At 39.1% G+C, this 20,182-nt stretch overlaps 2 protein-coding genes across 7 annotated transcripts; one reads left to right on the top strand and one right to left on the bottom strand.

The window, feature by feature from the left end:
* The first annotated feature begins 1,995 nt into the window (after window positions 1–1,995).
* Window positions 1,996–14,859, top strand: si:dkey-262k9.2 (uncharacterized). 6 transcript variants are annotated; one of them, XM_062422692.1, is made up of 8 exons: window positions 1,996–2,077; window positions 7,315–7,372; window positions 7,988–8,023; window positions 8,978–9,010; window positions 9,838–9,900; window positions 10,049–10,117; window positions 10,305–10,347; window positions 11,653–14,859. In XM_062422692.1, exons 2-8 carry the CDS (start codon window positions 7,327–7,329, stop codon window positions 11,690–11,692), a joined length of 330 nt encoding a protein of 109 aa, XP_062278676.1. In that variant the 5' UTR covers window positions 1,996–2,077; window positions 7,315–7,326; the 3' UTR covers window positions 11,693–14,859. The 6 variants fall into 6 exon arrangements, with proteins under 6 accessions (XP_062278676.1, XP_062278674.1, XP_062278673.1 ...); XM_062422690.1 differs by having other exon boundaries at window positions 2,003–2,077; window positions 7,318–7,372; XM_062422689.1 differs by lacking the exon at window positions 1,996–2,077 and adding an exon at window positions 3,361–3,469 and having other exon boundaries at window positions 7,318–7,372.
* Window positions 13,819–20,182, bottom strand: fxyd5 (FXYD domain containing ion transport regulator 5). Its single transcript, XM_062422686.1, has 10 exons — window positions 19,982–20,182; window positions 18,499–18,544; window positions 17,163–17,252; window positions 16,805–16,891; window positions 16,649–16,699; window positions 16,058–16,123; window positions 15,620–15,649; window positions 15,465–15,539; window positions 15,319–15,364; window positions 13,819–14,833 (listed from the first exon to the last, which is right to left on the bottom strand). Exons 1-10 carry the CDS (start codon window positions 20,036–20,038, stop codon window positions 14,809–14,811), a joined length of 573 nt encoding a protein of 190 aa, XP_062278670.1. The 5' UTR covers window positions 20,039–20,182; the 3' UTR covers window positions 13,819–14,808.

Raw genomic sequence — 20,182 nt, 5'->3', positions numbered from 1 at the left:
AAAATACTGTCAGCATTTTTTCAGCAAACAATGTTATCATTTAAAAACTCACGGCACTTTGCAATGGTTCTCCAGTTTTGGACTTTGGCAAAAAGTCCATAAGTGCATCCTCTCATCCCTTATCCTGGCATTAATGGAGTTGCCATTAAAGCAAGGATAAGATTTTGTTTGGATTTGAATGCACACTGGACATGAGACACCAATGCAATCCTCAATACAGGAGTCTTTGTCACCGTTCACCCATTGGAGGGTGAAATCCACAGTCTGGGTCTCATCAGTGCCATTAGAGGAGCTGTGATTAGCATTTCGAGAAAGGACACACAGGACTCCATACAGCTCTGGGCCAACTTCAACTTGAAGATGGTGGTTCCAGTCATACTGGAGAGCCAGGCCAAATTACATGTCTAAGACAATGCTGGTGACACTTGGATAAAGGTTCTGGGACCAATTCCCCAGGGTGAAGGGCGGGCTCCTCTTCTGTCCATCAACCTATGAGTTCAAATGCAAATATAGACAGTGTATATGAATATGTACAAAACAGCTGCAAAAAAGTATGCTTGAATCAAATTTGGTTCAGTATTCTTACCCTAACATGATTTTTTTTTCTTCTTTAACTATGGAGATATTAAAGCCTTGGATGTTTATCTTCACTGTATGGATGAAGGAAAGAGTGGCACTGTTCATATATGTTGTGGCTATATTAATCTGTAGTGGAACAGAAATATTTAAGCCTGGATAGGTAGCCTGAAATAATGTGTACTTACCCTTTCCCAGTGGGACTAAATCTCTTCTATCAAAAGTGCGATAGTAAGAGTCACCCGCCGCAGAGCATATTTTAGAGCAGATTGGTTTCGTGTCTTTGATAGACCATGTCAGTTTCTCACCACAGTACAATTTCTCATAAGAAGCTGCATCTAGAGTAAAAAAACAACAACAAAAAAACAGAAGGTAAGTACATGTTTAAAAGCAAAAAACGAATGCATACTTTTCTCAGACGCTGCTGTAAACAATTGTCTGTTCAAGGTATTCAGATAGTGTCCCACATCTGTGTGAGGAGAACTGGGCTCTGCATTATCAGGCAGCTGAGCAAAGCTGGGCTCCTGGGAAAATCTAACACTAGACTTAAAATCTCCTGTGTAAGTACTGTTATCTTGCCACTAACTCATATCACCTGAATCAAACATAGGTACACTCTGGCAGATATCATCTACAGAGAGCAGTGCTGTTAGAGTTGAAGAACACTGTCCATTGTCAAGTCTGTGGAGAATAAGTTGAATGCGATTGTCACTAGTAATGTGGATTTTATCAGAGGTCACAACTGGAATGACCTTCAAAATGCTGCCAACAAGAGACACGTTCTTCTGCCCGGTGTCCACATCAAAGTTGATACTAGCCATTGCCAAGAGAAAACTGGAACTCATTCCTGTGTTTACCAAAGGAGGGATAACAATCAAAAATCCAGTGAAAGACTGGTTTTAGACTGGCTGGCAGAGAGAAAGATGCGTTGCATGAAGCTGCTTACCAGAACTTTCACAGTGACTGAGGTCCAAACATCAGAGGCTGTGACAGTTACTCAATGGCTATTTGCTGTCGGGTCATTGTGAGGTGGAAACATCATGAGGAACCTCCTACCAGGCCTGGCCCTAGACAGGCCTGCAGAGGAGAATATAAAATTAAGTTACACTCTTTAAATCAACATAAAATATCTGAATGTGCATAACAGACTAAACAATAACATGATTATGTTAAAGATGGACTACTCTGAGAGCAGTTGATGATTTTATGAGTGTAAACAATACACCTGCAGTGAAGTGATTACATCTATCCACTGTGAGCTGAGTTATAAAGTTTCCCAGTATGAGCAGTGAGCCTGCTTGGCTAACAGAGATAAGACTTGTGGTGTCAGGTTTCAACAAGCTCAGCAGCCAATGACGAACATCCTAGTTCCTGACTGAGTACACCTGCATTAACTGCACTCTCACTCTGGCAGTTTCCATGATAACAAGGATCTTGGCGTGGGAGCAACAACATACCAGCAGTGTATAGAGAGAATTCTGAACAAGAGCTTATTTAAACCGTAAGTAGCTAACATTTTAAATGAATATAAGGTCACTTGCATAAAAATGTTGTACTATTTTCTACACGTTGATTATCCATTAATACAAGCTTATATTATAGTTTATGGATTGTCATAGCCAATAGCAGTAAAACTTCAAATTAAACGTTAGCAAAATTATCATTTTCTCTCATAGCAAATGCATTGTGACAAAAAAAAAACTAATTTTGAGGTGTTTCATATTTTAATACAATGACACCTGATAATCACCTCCTAATGCAGAGAAAAGAAAGATTTTTCAAGATACCAACAACTGACCACAATTCCTTTTAAAAGTGTATAGATTAATTTGTTGTCCCAAGGGCTGAGACAAAGCCCCACCCCAGTCATTACTCAAAACCAGGCAAATAGAACTAGTCAAGCTAGACAGAACTGCTTGATTGTTGCAAATGACAGAGGAATAAGCAAATGGAAATGTGCTGCACATATAACCTAGTCATTGAGACGTCAATAATGCCTGAGTGAAGAATGTTTTCTTCTTGATGTTTGTGCAAATGACCTTTGAGCCTGAAACACTAGCTCATAAACCACCTACCAAATCCCAAGACGCACGCATTGAGCACCAGTAAAAACTGTATTGCACTGAGACAAGAAAACTGACATGAATGGAACAACTACAGTATATTAATTCAGTTTTCCATGCAGTTGAGAAAATTTACGCTATTTGCATGATTGGGAAGACACCAAGCAGCAAAATCTACTGATGGGAAAACAGACTGCCAGGAAAAATGGCCAATTAACACACCTGTGGTTGCTAGGCAAATATGAGCTATCAGTTCATGTGGACGTCATCGGGCTGCAAATGCCAGCTGAGCGTCATTGCAGTTACCAGAGCTGTTGTGGCTCTTATGATTTTGACAATATATAACTGAAAATGACCAGGCAGCTGCGTTTTCCATCTCAAGGTGCAACTTGTTTGTAACCAGTCTACCTCATGTAAAAATACACCAGTCATCATCATTACACAGCTTTACCGGAAATTGTAGCGAGTACAGCCTATTCACAGCTTTGTGTTATTCATACACTTGGCTATTGTTTCTTAGTAGTTTTCAGGAAACTGCCTTTGACAGCATTTCTCATAACAGAGACGAAGAGGTATTTTCCGCTTGTAGCTATTTTTTGACTAAGAGGCAAACTTCTGGGGCAGGTCAGCGCGATATGAGGTGGCTGTGAATCCCCTTTTTAGGTGAGCGTTAAGTTGTTCCTCAGCTTTTAACGAGTTGTCGCTGCTGAGGCTCATTTGATCGAAGGGTGCAGAGCTGCGGTGAGTGCGTCAAGTTCAAGCGCACAGAGGAGCTCAAACACAAGGATATGACTTCAAAACTTTAATTTCCACAAACGAAGGATGTATTGGTAGGTTAGTGGTTGTTATTCTAAACCTTGCTAGCAATTAGGCTGTAAAAAAAGCAAAAAATAGCATATGGTCTTACTAATGGACACATTTGTAGCCTGCAGTGCAACTTTTTCCATGTTATTTCTCTATATTTTTTGTTTTCCTGGCTTTCTCTATCGAGTTCACTAAAGTTCATGCAAGTTGTTTATCTGTATCACTATGAAGATGATGCAGAAAGTAAGCTCAAGGAGATTTTAGCTCTAAACAGCAGCCCTGTTTGTTATACAGTGAGCTAATATGACTGGATTTCATCCATTCAAATGTGTAGACTTCTTCCTTGAGTAAGCTAGTTACAAAAGGTGGGTACAGTAAATTAGAAAAAACTGACTTGGCATACTGCAGCCCTTATCTCACTTCCTGTGTGTGTGTGTGTGTGTGTGTGTGTGTGTGTGTGTGTGTGTGTGTGTGTGTGTGTGTGTGTGTGTAAGTGTATAAGGTTCATTCAGCCTTTGTGACCTAAATTATTCTACAAGCAAAGTCACATTCTTTCCCCCACTGTTATTAATCAAGCTGCTTCACTAAAGAGTGTCAGAGGGAAATTTGGGGCACCAGATCTTTGTGGAACCATTGACATCTTGTCTGTCACTTTTTTTACAAAACATTTTGGTTGCTTGTTTCTCAGAGGAATGATTAGGCTGTATTTCAGAATGACTGGATTGCACAAAACCCTCAGTGTGACTGGGATAGGTCTTGTGATAGTGTAGTTAACAAAACAAAGAACAACAGCTTTGTCTCCATCAGATAAAAAGTAAACCTGAGGCGTACGTGCCCAGAGTACTACATGTCCACAATCCTGTTGTTGCTGTTGTGGTCACGGCACAGGTTGAAAATGCCAGCATTTTGATGCACCCATCGGATCATGTCTATTCATTCTGGTGTGTGTTTGCAGGGTTTATATTTTGACACACACACGCACACACACACACACACACACACACACACACACACACACACACACACACACAGACACACACACACACACACACACACACACACACATGCAGAGAGAGAAACACATAAAACTGAGAGGGAGAGAGAGAGAGATAGAGGGGAGGGGTGGGAGGGGTGGGCTAGGAAGTACAGGGTATCTGTCTCCACATATATATCTGTGTCAAACTATTCTATTGGAAATAACTTCTCAGTTTTCAGACTCTTGAGTATCTATGGCGGATTGCTCACGGGTATGCATGGCACCAACTGAGGTATTGTGTGTTTCGCTTTATTTAATTTTTTTCGTTTTCGTTTCTTTTTTACTTTATTCATGGTCCAATGGCATCACAGAATATGTTGTGTTAGAGATATGGGGAGAAAAAAAAAGAATTTGCATCAAGCTCACTTAGATAAACAGCTTCAGTGGAGATGGCAGAGTTGAGTAAACATTTCAATAAGAATATTTTCTCTCTCAGTGAACCAGAGTAAGCTACCACTTTTATAAAATTGAATGGCAATGAACAATAACAAGACAGTATAACAATAACGAAATATGCTTTTTCCCTCTTTCTCACTCACTCTTTTTTCCTCGTTGTACCGTCAGTTTTTGTTTTGATACATCTTAACAATAATCATATCAACAATAAGTTTTTCTTTGCTATCTTCTCTCCTCTTTCTTTCCATTCTCCTGGCATTTGTTTCCATTCCAACTCTCTAGGCTACAGTAATTCTTATATCTGCACACATTAGTGATTGTTATCACTGGTGTCAAAGTCTTGTCAGCGGTGCACAATGGTTGAGCAGAGGGCTGTTATTTGTGTGAACAGATAAGACAGAGATAGTCAGTGTCTCTGCATGTAGTTTTGTTAATGTACATGTGGTAAACCCCCGTTTATGTGGGTATTTTATAGATTGTACTGGGAGTGTTGGAAGGAATAGAAGGTGAAAAAATTAAACCTGGTAAACAAGAATGAGGTGTTCTGTGGGCTGGTCCAACCAGACAGGTATGAGGTTCAGGGTTAATGATGTCAGTGGAAAACTACAATGAAACAAAAACAAAAACAAGACATATTCATCCTCAAGCAACATTACAGTGTGTTCCTTTCTCGCAGCACTGCACTCCGGTTTTATTTGTAGATTTGTACATTTACCCTCTGTGATCTTGGCATCTCTATCCTGAAGGCAGCTGGCATGTCTGCTTTATAAGCAAGCCACTGGTTATTATACGTCGCAAATTGGGTCTGGTATTAAAAAGCAAATTCAATTGGCATTCAAATGTACAAGAATATATTACCCAATTTGAAAAATAATACAGGCGTCAGGAGCCATTTTGATACAGAGGCAGTGGACTGGGTTGATAAATATTTCCAAATTGGATCAGCTTATTATTTCACCCAAAGCAAGTCTGAAAAGCAAATTGGATACAGAAGGGGGATTTTATTTGCAGCTTCTTAGGTTGTTTGCGTTTGGAGATTTACTGCAGCTATTCAAGAGGCCAGAACAGCCCACACTACACTCCCTCTCCAATCAGCTTCAGTTGTGTGATTAACATCTTTTTCCAATATATTCAACCAAAATAGTTCATGATACTGTTCTGCTAATTTAGCGTGAAGATAATCTTGTTGTGGACTGTGCTGCACCCGTCGCTGTGTGGCCCTTCAGGGTGGACGTTTGTCTTGCATGAAATTTTGTTTATATCAACTACCGTGGCAGTATTTATCTGATTACAGTATGTGCCCTGATTTCCTAATGTCCAGGTATTTTTCAAAACTTTAGAAAGAATGAACTTATTTTGACTAGTCTCCTATCATTCTTTTTCAAGTGCATAACTGATGTGTGGGGTTGTATGGTGGATGTTTAGAGGTTTGCTGCTGTCCATTAGAGCACTATTTATAACCTCGTCCGCTCAGTTCTTTACACACGGTCATAAAATATGATGGAAACAAGGACACAATGGATGTGGGTAACAATGAAAAGGTGTCTAAAGTGTAACATATGGCACAGAGGTTAATGGGAGAGTTCTCTCTGTGTATCGGTGAGTATAACTTCCTGATCCCATGCAAATATCAGTGGCTAAATCTGACGAATGAGGTTTAATCCGGGACTTCCACTGGAGGAGAGATCATTCCCATGTTTTCCCATTTAAAAATATCGTCAGTTGCATTGTCTTTGAAACAGCTGGGATTTTGTTTGGCAGGATAAGAACATCCGAGGCCTGAGCCTTGAGGAAGTTGTGAGATTTTCTACTTAAGAACAACAAAAAAAAAGAGATCATAGCCAATGTAAGTGTGTAATAAGATATAATCAACATGTAAGTATTTATTCAGGTTAAATTACGGTTTTCTTTCTCAATCAGCATAACAAGTATATTAAGTTGTGAGACACAATAAAGAAAACAAATGTGTTTTCTATGATTCGTTTCAGCAGTGGGAATCATTTGACTTCTTTTTGTTGCACAACACTTGGCATGGCACGTAGGCTTTGCATAGGGAGGGGAAAATGTTGAAAGGGCACTTGTCGCCAGCTGGCTGTGACAGAATTCTCTGTAAAGTGTTGTTGTTTTTTTTTTGCTGACCACTGTGGGAAATAAGGTTTTCATTTGCTGACCCTCATACCACCACCCACCTCAGACTACAATCTAGACTACAATCTAGATTTGCATGCATATTTTGAAACCAGTAAAAATGGTACAAGGACTAGTTAGTTTGGAATTTCCGCTTACTGGTTATATGTGATCCAGAAACTGAAAGAGCCAGACAAGACCCAATAATAGACACTGTTGCTGCTTTCCATCACACTCTATCGCTAAACCAACACACATCAATGGCTGAATATTAATAGCAGATATTTTTAACTTGGGTTTCTTTTTCCCCAGCAGCATTTGAAGATGATGCGATTGCTGTTCCTGTGTCTGCTGCTGCCAGCTGCTACTGGTACGTTCTCATCTCTGTGACGCTTTCAGGTGATAAACATCTAATCAGGCTCCATGCATCCCTGTGCTGGCATGTTTTCCTCACCTACTTACGTATGTGTGGTGTGTGTAGTGTTTGCAACAGGATTAATGTATGTAGCCACTTTTGAATTATACTACAACATAAAAGTTGGTTTAATTGTATTGTATTGCATGAGGAGTTGTGTAGGCTACTGTATGTTTCTTCTTTTGCACTTATGTCCTTTATGTTTGCCCTGGTGTTTTATGTGATATATTGTTACAGCTATTCCATCTGTTACTTAGATGAATTCCACCAGCCTAGCCGTGTGGTGATAAAATAAACTTGAAGTATGATACAGTGATAGAAACAGTGTTCACACATATAAGAATAACATCATAGAAAGCTTAACATGCACAGAGAAATTGCCAGACTTCACCAAAAGTACTCGATACATATGCAGTCTATACACCATAGTCCACCTACTGCTTCTTTTGTACAGTCCATGTAAACATATATACATGTTGCAGCATTATGGAGCAAAATTGTGAGTAATAGCCTTTTTAAAAACGTCTAAAAAAACGTTTAAAAACTTCCTATTCTGTACCTTGTTTACAGCTTTGTCAGAGGACAATGAGGGATCAGCAGTTGGAGGTATGTCGTGCATCTTTGTCTGTAAAATAAAGAAAAACAGAGCACTTTTATTTACCCGTGTTAATAAGTTCATGTTAATCAGCTTGGTGTTATTCAGTTGTCATGGTGCTATCCAAAACTATCAATAACTAAATTGTATCAGGCTCTTGTTTGAAGTAAATTTAGGGCTAAAACACAAGAAACAAAAGATATATTTATAATGATTGAATTAGCTTGAAACCACATACATACTCAAAAATAAAGAATGTTTTATTTCTTTGTTTTGAGAAGAATTATCAGACTTATATTCATTCTCAGGTTTCTACATGTTTTGTGAACTGTTACTGTCAATTCCAATATCTCAGCTTCTGCTTAGTGGATCCTTTAGGCCATGTATTAACACTTGTCAAAGATCACACCAGACATGTTTGTTGACAAGAACTAGTGAATTTCATGTCAAATTGAATAACTTAAAAGCATTCTGTAGATCATAATACAGCATGACTGGACAGGAAAGATAATGATGTCACCTTTCCCAGGTGCTTGAATCTCCACATTTGTACTAGCAGTACAAATCTGATACTAGCAGTTCTTTCAATTTTTACTAAATGGTTTTCCTTCCTCATGTAGAGTTTCATTATTTAAGGTTGTGGTCACATTTGTTTTCTTGTTGGAAGTTTTGTTATTGTGTACAGTTTCACTCATGTGTTTTTTATGTGTGTACAATTCATTTTTGGCTATAGTTTTCGTTATATTGATCTCAGACCTTTTGGCCCTAAACTGACTCCATAAAAACCTCAATCACAATAATGATAATAATGTTGCTAAAAGATTAAAGCTGTTGTCTATATATTGACTATTTTAAAATAGAGGAAATCTCACATCTCTTTTAATATTTGCCAAAATGCTCACAATTGAGAAGCCATGCATGTCTGTGCTGTCTTTACAAGCTTCTGTTCTGTCCTTGTTTCACAGGTCTGGATGATGAGGATTTATATGATCAAAAGGGTGAGTTTATTATCTCATTTTCCGAGAATTGATAGGAGGGCAGTCTTTTTTAATTCCTTCTGCATCACTCTGCAAACACTGTAATAGCAGCTGTCCAGTGGAGAGTATGTGAAGGTTATGGCCTTTGTAATTATTGTCAGTAAGTCAGCATTGTGTGTAGGGCGGTGTAGTCCAGTGAGATGTGTGAAGGCTATGGCCCCTGTTGGCTTTCCCTCCTCCCGACCATTATGCCCTGAATGGACTCAATTAGCTCCCTGGAGGGGCCCTGTGGATTCTGCTGAAAGGCCAATGAGCACGTTGACATCACCACCATCCTGCTGGTCAGCTAATCAACACTGGCATTCTCATTCTCTCTCCATGCCTTTCTCCGTCAATCTTCATTTTCCCTTTGATAGATGTTTGATAGAATTAAAGATCTGTTTAGACCAGCCAGGAGCCTCCCAGCAAGGAACTGCAGTTCCTCTGATGAAGCCTCAACCTTCTTGTTTCCTGTATATAAAAGTGTGTTTTTGATTTTCCTCAACTACCTTTCGAATAACTCAGGTGACACACAAGTCAAAACAATTACTTAAGCCAAGGTAACTAGCTGCCAGCTGTAGCTTTATATTTACCATGCAAACATTAAAGTGGCATTAACCTTCTCATCTTACACTTGGCAAGAAAGTGAGTAACTCCCAAGAGCTATTCACTTTCAAAAGTCTTAATCAGAAGTTTGGTGGTACTGATGTCTTTTGTCTGCAATAGACTGCTACAGAGGTGTTATGTGTGGGGAGGGTTGAAATATACATCAGCATAACTCATGTCAACTCTTCTCTTTATGAATTCAGGGATCCTCACCAATATTGCTCCTGGCTCAGTAGGTAAAACTAAAGGTGAAGAAGACACGTCAGGTGAGAGTATTTTAATTATAATTAGTGATATACATTACATTTTATACCATGTAGTTGTGCCTATGTACATTCATAATACCATACACACCTATCAACTTCTCTTTATGCTGCTTGTTTAAAACACAACTGTTCATATTTTGTCTTTTAGATCAGTTCACCCTGATTGTCATCATTGTAGCCGTGACTGTGCTGACTCTTTCAGTTGCAGCTGTAGTCAGTAAGTATTCTATGTTTTGTTCAGACATAATTCAGGAAAATGTTCCATTCTCACAGTTGACAAATGCACTGCTGCCAAGTGCCAGAGTCACTGTAGTCCCTGTGTGTGCCTTGTGCAACTGTTAATACTTAAACAAATATGAACTTTTCTCTTGTACCTGTGACATTTTTCATTTTTCTTCTTGCAGCCATAATGTTAGTAAGACGTCACATGCACAATCGGCAGCAAGGGTAAGGTCCAATTTTCTCTCAACAATTTGTTTTGATTTGTTTGCAATATTTTATTCATTTATTTATTTGAAGTTTTTGTTTGACTAAGGTTTGGTTTTCTTCATTTTTATACTCAAGTAGAGAAACAAACTTATTTTCCTCCTATGGCCTCTGTAGGCACTGTATCAGTGTCTTGACAGAGAAATGCATGCTCCACTTTACGCTAACTCAGCCTGCAGGTGACAGAACCAGTCTGGTGGGTAACAGCTTTTCTACTGCCTTGCCAATTTGCCCTACTTCATTCAACTCAGCAGTATCAAAACCAGAAAAAAAAACACTCAGGTGGCAAAACACAACCAACATCCACCCATCTGAGCCCGTCTGGACTTGTTCAGCAATTAGTATCACAGCCTGAGGCCCTGCACTGCCACCGCTGAACACTCCCCACCTGTAACCCTTTCCATCTTAGCCATCATACAATAGCCTCAAGACAGTGAGTGCTACTGGGTCTGTATGACCCAATGGGGACAGGACCTAACCTGTTCTAAAGCTTGCCTCATGAACTGAGACCTGAGTAGACGGGTATACTCAGAAATAAAACAACCCTGTAAACATGATCCTGGTGTCATGACAACAATCTGCCAACAGCGATCAGACAGCAGAACAGCCTAAACCAGTTAAACAGAGAGACTCTCTCTTCACTCTTTGCCTCCCTTCCACACGGTGCTTGTTTAACAGCAGTTTGCTCTGGAATGGCTTTCTGCAGAGTAATCAGTTTCTTTTGCTCTGGGGGTGCAGTAATATATGACCTGCGGGTTTTGTCAGAGAGGTTACAAAGTTCAAATTAGCCTCCAGAGATCTTTAAGTAGCAGGAGACCTGCTGTGGTGGGGCAGGCACCCAAGTCAATCTGCAAGGGTTAAATTCCTCTGCAGGATTACTGGCTGCCTCCCGGGGCTGCTGTCAGCTCTGTCAGTGTTTGGTGCTGACTGATCGCTCTGCTGAAAAGAGGCTTAATCACACAGCAACCTCTGGCTTGTTGGATGAACAGTGCCTTGCTAGGTTTATAAGTCCCACCTGGGGATGAGCTGTGTTTTGAGGTGATGCAGTCACTGTGCACCTGTCAGAGCCCTGCAGCATGAGGCAGACGTATGTTTCCTGGATTTCGACACAAAGGGATATTTGTTGTGTCTTTCTACTAAAAAACTAAGACAGCCTAAAAATATCTTAAAGATGACATACTCATACTTTTACCCTATTTCACCCCATCTGTTTCCCCCCCTTTCCCTGTATTCCCTTCCTGTGGACTGTCCTCCCTCTCTCTTCAGGATTTACTCTGTGCCTACAGAGCAGAAAGACGCACCCTAGTTCCTGGCGGAGCAGCAGTTCTATAACACCCAGGCAAGAGGGGAGCAATGCACCAGCCTATGTCACCTCCTACTCGACTTGACTCAGGACAGTTCTTTGCACAACAGCTGACTTCTCATCCTTCACTTCATTGCTCCTCACTCCTTCGCAACCTCCTATAAATCCATATGCAATATGTGTTTTTTCCCCCACTGCTGTCATACATTTTTGTCTTTGTCCCAGCCATTTGTACTCCACAAATATGCAATCTAGCTCGGGACATTTGGAACACATTCAAACCTTCTAATTGGATTCTATTTGAGGAATCCAAATCAAAGCCAGTGAATATGGCTTAAAGCTTCTTTTGTTAAAGGGATAATTTAGCACAGCCAGAACTCCCCTTTTTTCACTACCTGAAACAAGAAATTATTTTCCCACCAGCTATGTGGTGAAACTGTATTTGCGTTTGATTCGGTACATGTAGAACAGACCTGTCTGTGTGAAATGGTGGATGAGTAAGACAAACCATGCTAATCCACACTAAGCCAGCCCAGTGCTTTGCTCACTTCATTCTCCTATTCACTTGTCTGACATCCTCTGTTCCAGGCCCATTAGGAGTGTCAGGAGGCAGTGGAATAGGAAAATAAAAAAACAGTTCCCCCTCTCATCCCAGTAAAAAACAAGAAACAAGTGGAAACAGCCAGTGTGAACACCCTCTTGCAAAGCAGCAAATTAATCGACCATCATGAATGATGATGTTTTCTTTTACCCCTCTCTTTTTCATTTTGAAAGGCTTTCACTTTAACGTCTCGCAGATTGTAAAACGCTCTCTGACTGCTGTAGAGAGTTAGATTAATGCCTTACACACTAGTAGAGAAAGGCTGGGTGTGAGGGATGGATAAAATCCTGCAAATCAAATAGTGTTGGGAGTGATTGGGAAAACAACGCCTTTGTTTCATTCATACAAAGCCTGATGAATCCTCTGTTTTCATTTAAATATGAAGAAAAGCTTTCATTCCAAAACACCAAGGCACTGGTTGCCTTTTTTGCTCCATTAAAATGATAGGAACTTCCCGTGGCAAAGGTTAAATGGAGGATGGTATGATGCTCCTGTTAGGCATGCCACTTTTCACTTGTAGCTTAATGAGAAACACTTATAATAATGTCAACAAACACTGGGAATGGCAATATGGGGTTAAACACTGGATTTGTTAAAGCAGGATCTCACTTTGCTTTTCCACTAAATCTTGCAGCTAATCTCCCCACTGGGAGCAGGGCCTGGCTCCAATCCAGCCCCAATTGAGAGCAAAACAATTGTGTAGTCACGCCCTCATCATGGTGCACAGTGCCTATAGCTCTGTGCTGAAGTGTTGTCTTGAAAACGCTGGATCCCAGTTTATTTTAGCACAGAAAATTAGCAAATGGGATTATTGTCTGTGCATATGTTTTAGTAGTCATATTTGAACATTGTGTGTACAGTATGTATTTCTCACAAGTGTAGTGTAGCCCAATAAGCCTTCAGTATATGTCAGCATTTCAAAGGGAGGACAGCTGGCCAAAAATCGCAGTAAAAAACATTTCATTTTTCTTTTATATCTGTGTCTATCTATTCATATTTACTTAGTTATAATTTCTGTTGGACAAAGAAACCACAATGCAGCTGTCTTCTCTTTGAATGCTTTCCCAAAATGTAGCAAGCAACCTTGTGCAGAAATCCAAAGAGAAATACAGTATTTAATCCATCCTGACTCTCACATGTGGCCAAAGTCTACTGCATTATTACTACTGCTGTATCGCCTCTTTGCTGTGACACTACTCGTGCATATATAATAAATGTAGCTGTTGAGCTGTTCTTCTTTTGTAACATCATGCATATGGAAGATGGAATGCTTTTATTCTTTTTTTTTAAACTGGCTGATATTTTTTTCTGTTAAGGCATTATGGAAGCTTACTCCATTATCATAGCTTTATATTTTAATATATTTGATGTATTTACAAATTTACTGAGCTATATATTTGCATTGTTTGCCTTGATGCTGAAATAGTGTATTTGGCTAAGTGGTCTTTTTTATATGGTTGTTAAAGGGTTTGATGTCTTCTCTCCAAATTGTGTGTAAAAAAAACAAACAAACAATGAAACAAATCTGTTAATTGCCAAAATTATTTTATGTAAAATATGTGTATTTTTGTATTTTATTGTAGCCAAAAGATTGGACTTAATGTTAATTACTGTTCTGTTAATTCTGTTAATATGCACTTATGTATCCAGATTAACCCATGTGTGTCGTTTGTGCCAAGGACCTCTACAATGGGTTTTCATTATACAATAATAATTTACAAATAATCTAATACATGGCCATGTATTTCACAAGAAAGCCATTGCAGTTCTTATCCTGTATCTCATTATTTCCGTTTGCAAAGCTCGAGCCTCTGATTTTGTTCTGACAGCAATTAGAAATATGAATAGAACTGTATATGTTCTGACAAATCTGTTGTAAATGTTTCTGTTTTGTATGAGTTTGTTGTCTGCATCATTTTGATGCCATATGGATACAAAGATAATGCGCCAGTGCATCTTGTTTAATCTAGGGCTTTACTTACTTACAAGCATAGAGCCACTAAGAGGCTTAGACACCCCTTACTAAACATCACGTTTTTGTTGTGATTGAAAGTTTAAAGAGCGTGCAGAAAGAAGAAGTGACCCAGCTTCATTTTTAGATGCTGATAGAACATAAGTGTTGTACGAGATTGTCAAATGTGGGATGTTATGGGGTTATTCTTCATAACCTTTAATATTAATCCTGGCTGTGAGACACCACCTATGGCTGTGTTAAAAAAATACAAAGGTCATTTAAAACAATCCTGCTTTATGGCTGATGGTATTATTAAAATATAAATCATCTATTCATTATCTGCCAAGACAATCACTTTACTTTTTTTTAGTACAGTTTTACCATGTATAGAAAGCAGGTGAAGGTTCCACTTTTTCACTTGTCAGTATGATTCAAGTTTTCTATGTGTATTCAGTGTGTTTGTATAACATTTCTACTAAGCAGCATACAGTCAATCAATGCATATGCACACACAATGTGTCTTGATTGAGTCTTTTTCTCCCGATGAACTCTGTAGTTTCATCTCTATCCTTGGGCCACTTGATATGACCTGGAAAATAAACACAGACCATTAAAGAGAGACACACTATTTAAGCAATCAATTATAACTATATATATAATATATACCACAATAACGATAACAATGTGTACTTGTTGTGGTTGGGCTGTTACAGTTTCGCCCAACAAATAGCTTAATCAGGATCTTTCTGATCTATTAATCATCACAGAGATTTTAGTCAGCATTCTGTGGAGCTGTTATATGTCTAAAATGACTGAGTGTTTGCCATATATCATCCAGTAGCCTGTGGCATGAATTACTTAACCCATTCAACTGCAGTTTCCAACAGCATGGTATAAGAACAGCTATCCTTCATGCACAATGTAATTTACTGTAGTAAAACATCACTTTAGTCAGTCTTAAATTATTCAGCTGTTGTGCTAATCATGCACCTCTCAAAAACTGCAGAAATACAAAATCCGAGCTAGAATTAATGAAATGAAAAAATTATGACCATTAACATCTCAAGTACTTACTTTGATGACTTCTTGCGACACATTGGAGGTTTACACACCCTACCACCTACAGTGAGAAATGAAGCACAAGAGAGAATGGTTGAATACATATTACTGTGGTTTACAAGAGATCACAAAAGACAAATATGTCTCTCAAAACTACTTACAGCTGATGACCATGATACCCATGATGAAGAGAACTGCTGCAATGACCAGTCCAGCATGGCGCAGGGACATATAATCTAGACATATAACATTCAAATCAAACACTCAACCACAGATGCAACAGGTTAAAAAAGACAAAACAAGAGGAGGGTCTTACCATAGGTGAAATCTTGGTCCCACTTTGGATCTATAACAAGTAAAAGTAGAAAAAGTATTGAATTAAGTTTGACAGGTGAACACAGCAAGCCTTTACAGGAAGAAAAAAAGGCAATGGATCATCAGGGAACAACAGTCAGAGATGGCATGACAGATCTACTGGCCCCGCTGACAAGCTGTTGATGGTGCATCAAAACCCTATCTATGGTAAGCCAGCACAGCATGAGCGCACAATATCTTATCTCTTCTTGCATAAGGTACAATCAAGCATTAATCTGTTCGCAAGAGAGGAAGTGAGGCGCTCTATTCTACCACTCCGCCATGGGTTTTGTTTGGAAGACAGGGAATTGTGATACTGTCAGTCTGCCATGAGATAACAATGAAACCACAACGCCTGTGGCATTTAAGGTAACAGTGGAGTAGGAAAATGTTTAGTTACCCCAGGTAACTGCTTGATGGGTCCCATTTTCAGAGGCTTTCTTAGCTGTAGATTTGGAGGATGCCACTGTGGATGTTGGAAAAAGAAATGTTAGTTTCTCTGAATTCAATATTTTTTGTTGTTATAGTTTTTGTATTTATAATACACATTTATAATATAAAAACACAAATTCATATGTCATAATATCTATATATTTTTTTAACATATTGAATTATCTTTGCCATGTGAGCCCAAATATTTTCCATTATATTCCAGCTGCATTTCTATGTTTAACAAAAAATGTTATTCAATTTCTGAATATTACAGTGGAATGACTCTCAGAGGGTATTCAGGCTGACACTTTTTAGAGGATATCAGAGCTCTAACTTTAGTTCTCTAATGCGGTGGAATGGAGCAGAAATATTACTCTGTATTATCTCAACAAGGACAGGGAGTTTAACATTTTCTAATGACTTTATGAGTTTATTGTAAGCCTTTGCTATTGGTGTGAGGGGATGTTATTTATACTGGAGTGCACATGGTCTGTCTACCAGCCAATGGCTCCACCAACTGGGTGCTCAAGCATGTCACTGAGAGGGTGAAAAGTGTTACCTGAAGTGGTTGTGGGCTTTGTTTGTGGTTTTGTTGTTCTCTCGCTGGAAGCTAAAGGAACAGAAACATGAAAATCACATCAGGCTAAATTAGAGTTATTTAAATCTATTGCACATCAATTATATTACATACAGCACTAACATCACACCACACTACCTGTGGTCTTAATCTCTGGTATGGTGTTGTTGTTGCCTCTTGTCGCTGGGATGCTGCTGCTGGTGACTCCGGTTTCAATTCTTGTTCCTGTTACGCCAAGATGGGGCAGCGTTATAATGAAACCAGAAGTTTGACCTTTTCTAATACGATAGACAGATAGACAGATAGACAGATAGATAGATAGATAGATAGATAGATAGATAGATAGATAGATAGATAGATAGATAGATAGATAGATAGATAGATAGATAGATAGATAGATAGATAGATAGATAGATAGATAGATAGATAGATAGATAGATAGATAGATAGATAGATAGTTAATTGGAATTTCTCAGAATAGTCACGAATGCCATACCATTGGGAGTTGGAGCAGTGGTCATTGTCAAGCCTGCCATTGTCACGGGCCCCGTTTGATTCTGGTCTGTGGATGTTTGACCCCTTGACACTGCAGGGAAAATACACATTTTAATCACCACGTGCACAGCCTCATAGCAAGGCATAAATACAGTACACTTTACAGGAAGAACAAAGCACACTGTTGTTTATCCCAGTGACTTTCTCAAACAAGGCTGTGATGTATTCCTGGCAGGGGCCAGACTTGAGAATGTGTCTGGCCATGCAGGGGAGAGAGGGCCTGCAGATGCACTGAGAGTATGTCACAGTAATAGTCTTGTGAGTAGGGCAGTGCGGCACAGCTACAAAGAAGTAGCTCTTACAAAACCTCCAGCTACAACAGAGCCGGATTGTTGTGTGAGAATACAGGACAGTGAGGCCGTTGTCTGTTTACTCACTCAGCACCTTCCAATTAGTGTCGAAGCTCTACAAAACCTCTACTTTCTATGTTAATGCAACTACTTTAATGAACCTATACTGTAAGAGGGGATTCATAGTTAACTCTATTTTTTTTAATTCAAAATTGAACAAGTGTCTGATATATTGTGTGTAGATTAAAAACTCAACTTTGATTGTAGTGAACCTTTTGTATTTACAGTATATGATCATAGGAACTGATTTTAGTTTTTTATTGTAGGTATTATTAATTTCAGTATTAATTGTGAGTTTATCCTCTTATCTGAAACAAATAAGGTTAGATTTAGATTAGATTAGTTTATATGTTATCATCCTCTCAGCCTCCTCTCAGCCTCTGCTGCATCAGTTTTGACCACACATTTCATACTTGTCTCTCACAAGTCCTTTAACTTTTAAAAAGTGATGTATTGAATGTCTTGAGTACTCCTTTAATATGTTTATCCAAAAGCTGCAGCTGTAAGTAATGCAATGTAACGTTTATAAGAAGAAATAACACACCCTTCCTCTTACAAACAATAAGTTGAGTTCATAAGTTATAAACCCCACTCTTGCACAATTCATTGTATTCTGGGTTTTTGCTCCTATTCTCACTTGACTGGTATGACCAGTAGTTTATGGTGGCTGATGTTAGAAAACTTAAGATTGATACTTCTGTGTAACTGATACTAATTAGTATCAGTTACTGTACTTGACTGAGTTTGTGACTCTTTGCTACTTTTACTAATATTTTAGCATTTCCATTTTTTATGATCTTATTAAAGTGATTTGAAACCAAAGTGGCTCCTGTTCAGCATACGTTACATAGTCTAACTTTAAATGCTAATCATGTGTGACTTCTCAGCAAGCTGCTTCAGTACTGACTCAGAATTTTTGGCACTCACCATTTAACGTGACAAAAAGGAGAATGGTCAAGGAAGCCAAATTAATCTGAAAAAACAAAAAACAAACATACTGTTAGGAGGTGAAACAAAAGCAAAGAAAGAATCAGTTTGTATCACAGCCAGTGTGAAATTGTATTTTAACTTGTAACACATCCTGTGATAAAAAATTAAGATGATTTCAGCCTCTTAAGATGCAAAATAATCCAGAGCCCCTCAGATATCACAAGTCACTCTGTATAAGAAGATGGGGTGATATAAATGTAGCTACTTTGGAGCATCTGTTACAAAGGATAGGAGCAGATACACCACATCCAGAGAAAATATCTGCTCATCAGCACACAGACAGACAATGCCTCTTTAGCCATGGTAATGATATTTGCAATTGTTTAACCAGGGCACAAGCACAAGGTGAATCTACGTACTAAATTGTAAATTAAAGCATCTGTTTAGATGATTGAAGCAAGAGATCAGTCATGGAACATTTTGTACAGCACACGTTTACCAGACAGGAAGTTGTACTCATTGACATTACAACATTACTAACTCTCCTTCCCTCTAAAGCACACAGGCAACATCACTCACACTCCTCACGCAGCATGACAGAAAACAGACTCTTACTTCAAATGTCAAAGACACACACATCATACCCATGGTTTAAAAAAAAAAAAATTGTCAAAAATGAGAGATCCAGGCCGCACATTGTGTATGCAATCCTCCCACACATCTGTGTTGAACTTTGTTTCACTATTGATCAAACTTCACCATATTTTTTAAGTTTGCTACTGTCACCAATTAAGAAATGGCATTTGAGAATGTGTCAAAACAAGTCTTTTTAACATAATGGAAATCCTGTACCACTATGCAGCTGTCTCTGAATCAGTGGGAAAACACGCTTTCCTCCCCCTCACAACATATTGCTCGTGGCTTGAAACAGAAAGCCATAGACAATCAAAAGAAGGCAAAAATCTATCCGATATTGTATTATTTCATAGCAATACAGACTACAATACCAAACACTGTGCATGCATACACTTTTCTTTTATACACAGCAGAGGCAGGTAGAGTAACAGATGGAAGTCTAGGCTAGTGACTCGGTTTGAATTCACCCCCAGCAGAAAATGAATTTCGATCTTTGACCTATCCTGGTGGCAGCTTGTCCTCAAGGCTCAGAGCAGTGTGACAGGTGAGCGTCCATGGCCGTCATGAGCTGTGACAGCTCAGATTAGCAGGTCATGCCAATCTTCATTTCACTCCAGAGCATATGTCAAGATGAGGCCTGTTTCCCTTGGGCTGTACAGGCGTCTTTCCCTTCCCCTAGCCTGATCTGCCTGCCTGTTTGTCACATCTAGCACTCTCACTCACTCTCCGTCTGTCTGTTCATCTGTTTGTCTGTCATCCACCATCAATCTCTTTTGAGCATACTTCTCCAAAACAACCCACAGCCCACTGATATTTAGTCATCCACTCAGGCTATTATGCTTACCTTTATATCCATTCTGTGAGGTGATCCAGTCCAGAGATGTGTCCGAAGCCTCATCATCCGTAATGCTTTCCTCTGTATGCCTCTTCTGAAAGACTTATAACGGTAACGGTTAAACAACCACCAACCACACCCATGTGCTCACCATGACTACTTCCTCATCCAGCACACAGAACTCTGGTTCAGTCTCTCGCTCACCCACTC

The sequence above is a fragment of the Scomber scombrus genome, chromosome 7 (assembly GCF_963691925.1).
Source record: "Scomber scombrus chromosome 7, fScoSco1.1, whole genome shotgun sequence".
Classification (NCBI taxonomy): Eukaryota; Metazoa; Chordata; class Actinopteri; order Scombriformes; family Scombridae; genus Scomber; species Scomber scombrus.
Note: the sequence above shows the minus strand (reverse complement) of the source record. Positions and strands in the feature narration are given on the sequence as shown.

What these genes read in the sequence shown, in the direction of transcription:
- si:dkey-262k9.2 (XM_062422687.1), top strand. Translation starts at nt 4,673, where the DNA reads ATGGCGGATTGCTCACGGGTATGCATGGCACCAACTGAG. An exon ending in GCTGCTGCCAGCTGCTACTG is followed by an intron (nt 7,373 to 7,987) that starts GTACGTTCTCAT and finishes CCTTGTTTACAG; the next exon opens with CTTTGTCAGAGGACAATGAG. An exon ending in GGATTTATATGATCAAAAGG is followed by an intron (nt 9,011 to 9,837) that starts GTGAGTTTATTA and finishes TTATGAATTCAG; the next exon opens with GGATCCTCACCAATATTGCT.
- fxyd5 (XM_062422686.1), bottom strand. Translation starts at nt 20,038, where the DNA reads ATGATGAGGCTTCGGACACATCTCTGGACTGGATCACCTCACAGAATG. An exon ending in CCATCAAGCAGTTACCTGGG is followed by an intron (nt 15,650 to 16,057) that starts GTAACTAAACAT and finishes TACTTGTTATAG; the next exon opens with ATCCAAAGTGGGACCAAGAT. An exon ending in TGTCGCAAGAAGTCATCAAA is followed by an intron (nt 14,834 to 15,318) that starts GTAAGTACTTGA and finishes TTTATTTTCCAG; the next exon opens with GTCATATCAAGTGGCCCAAG.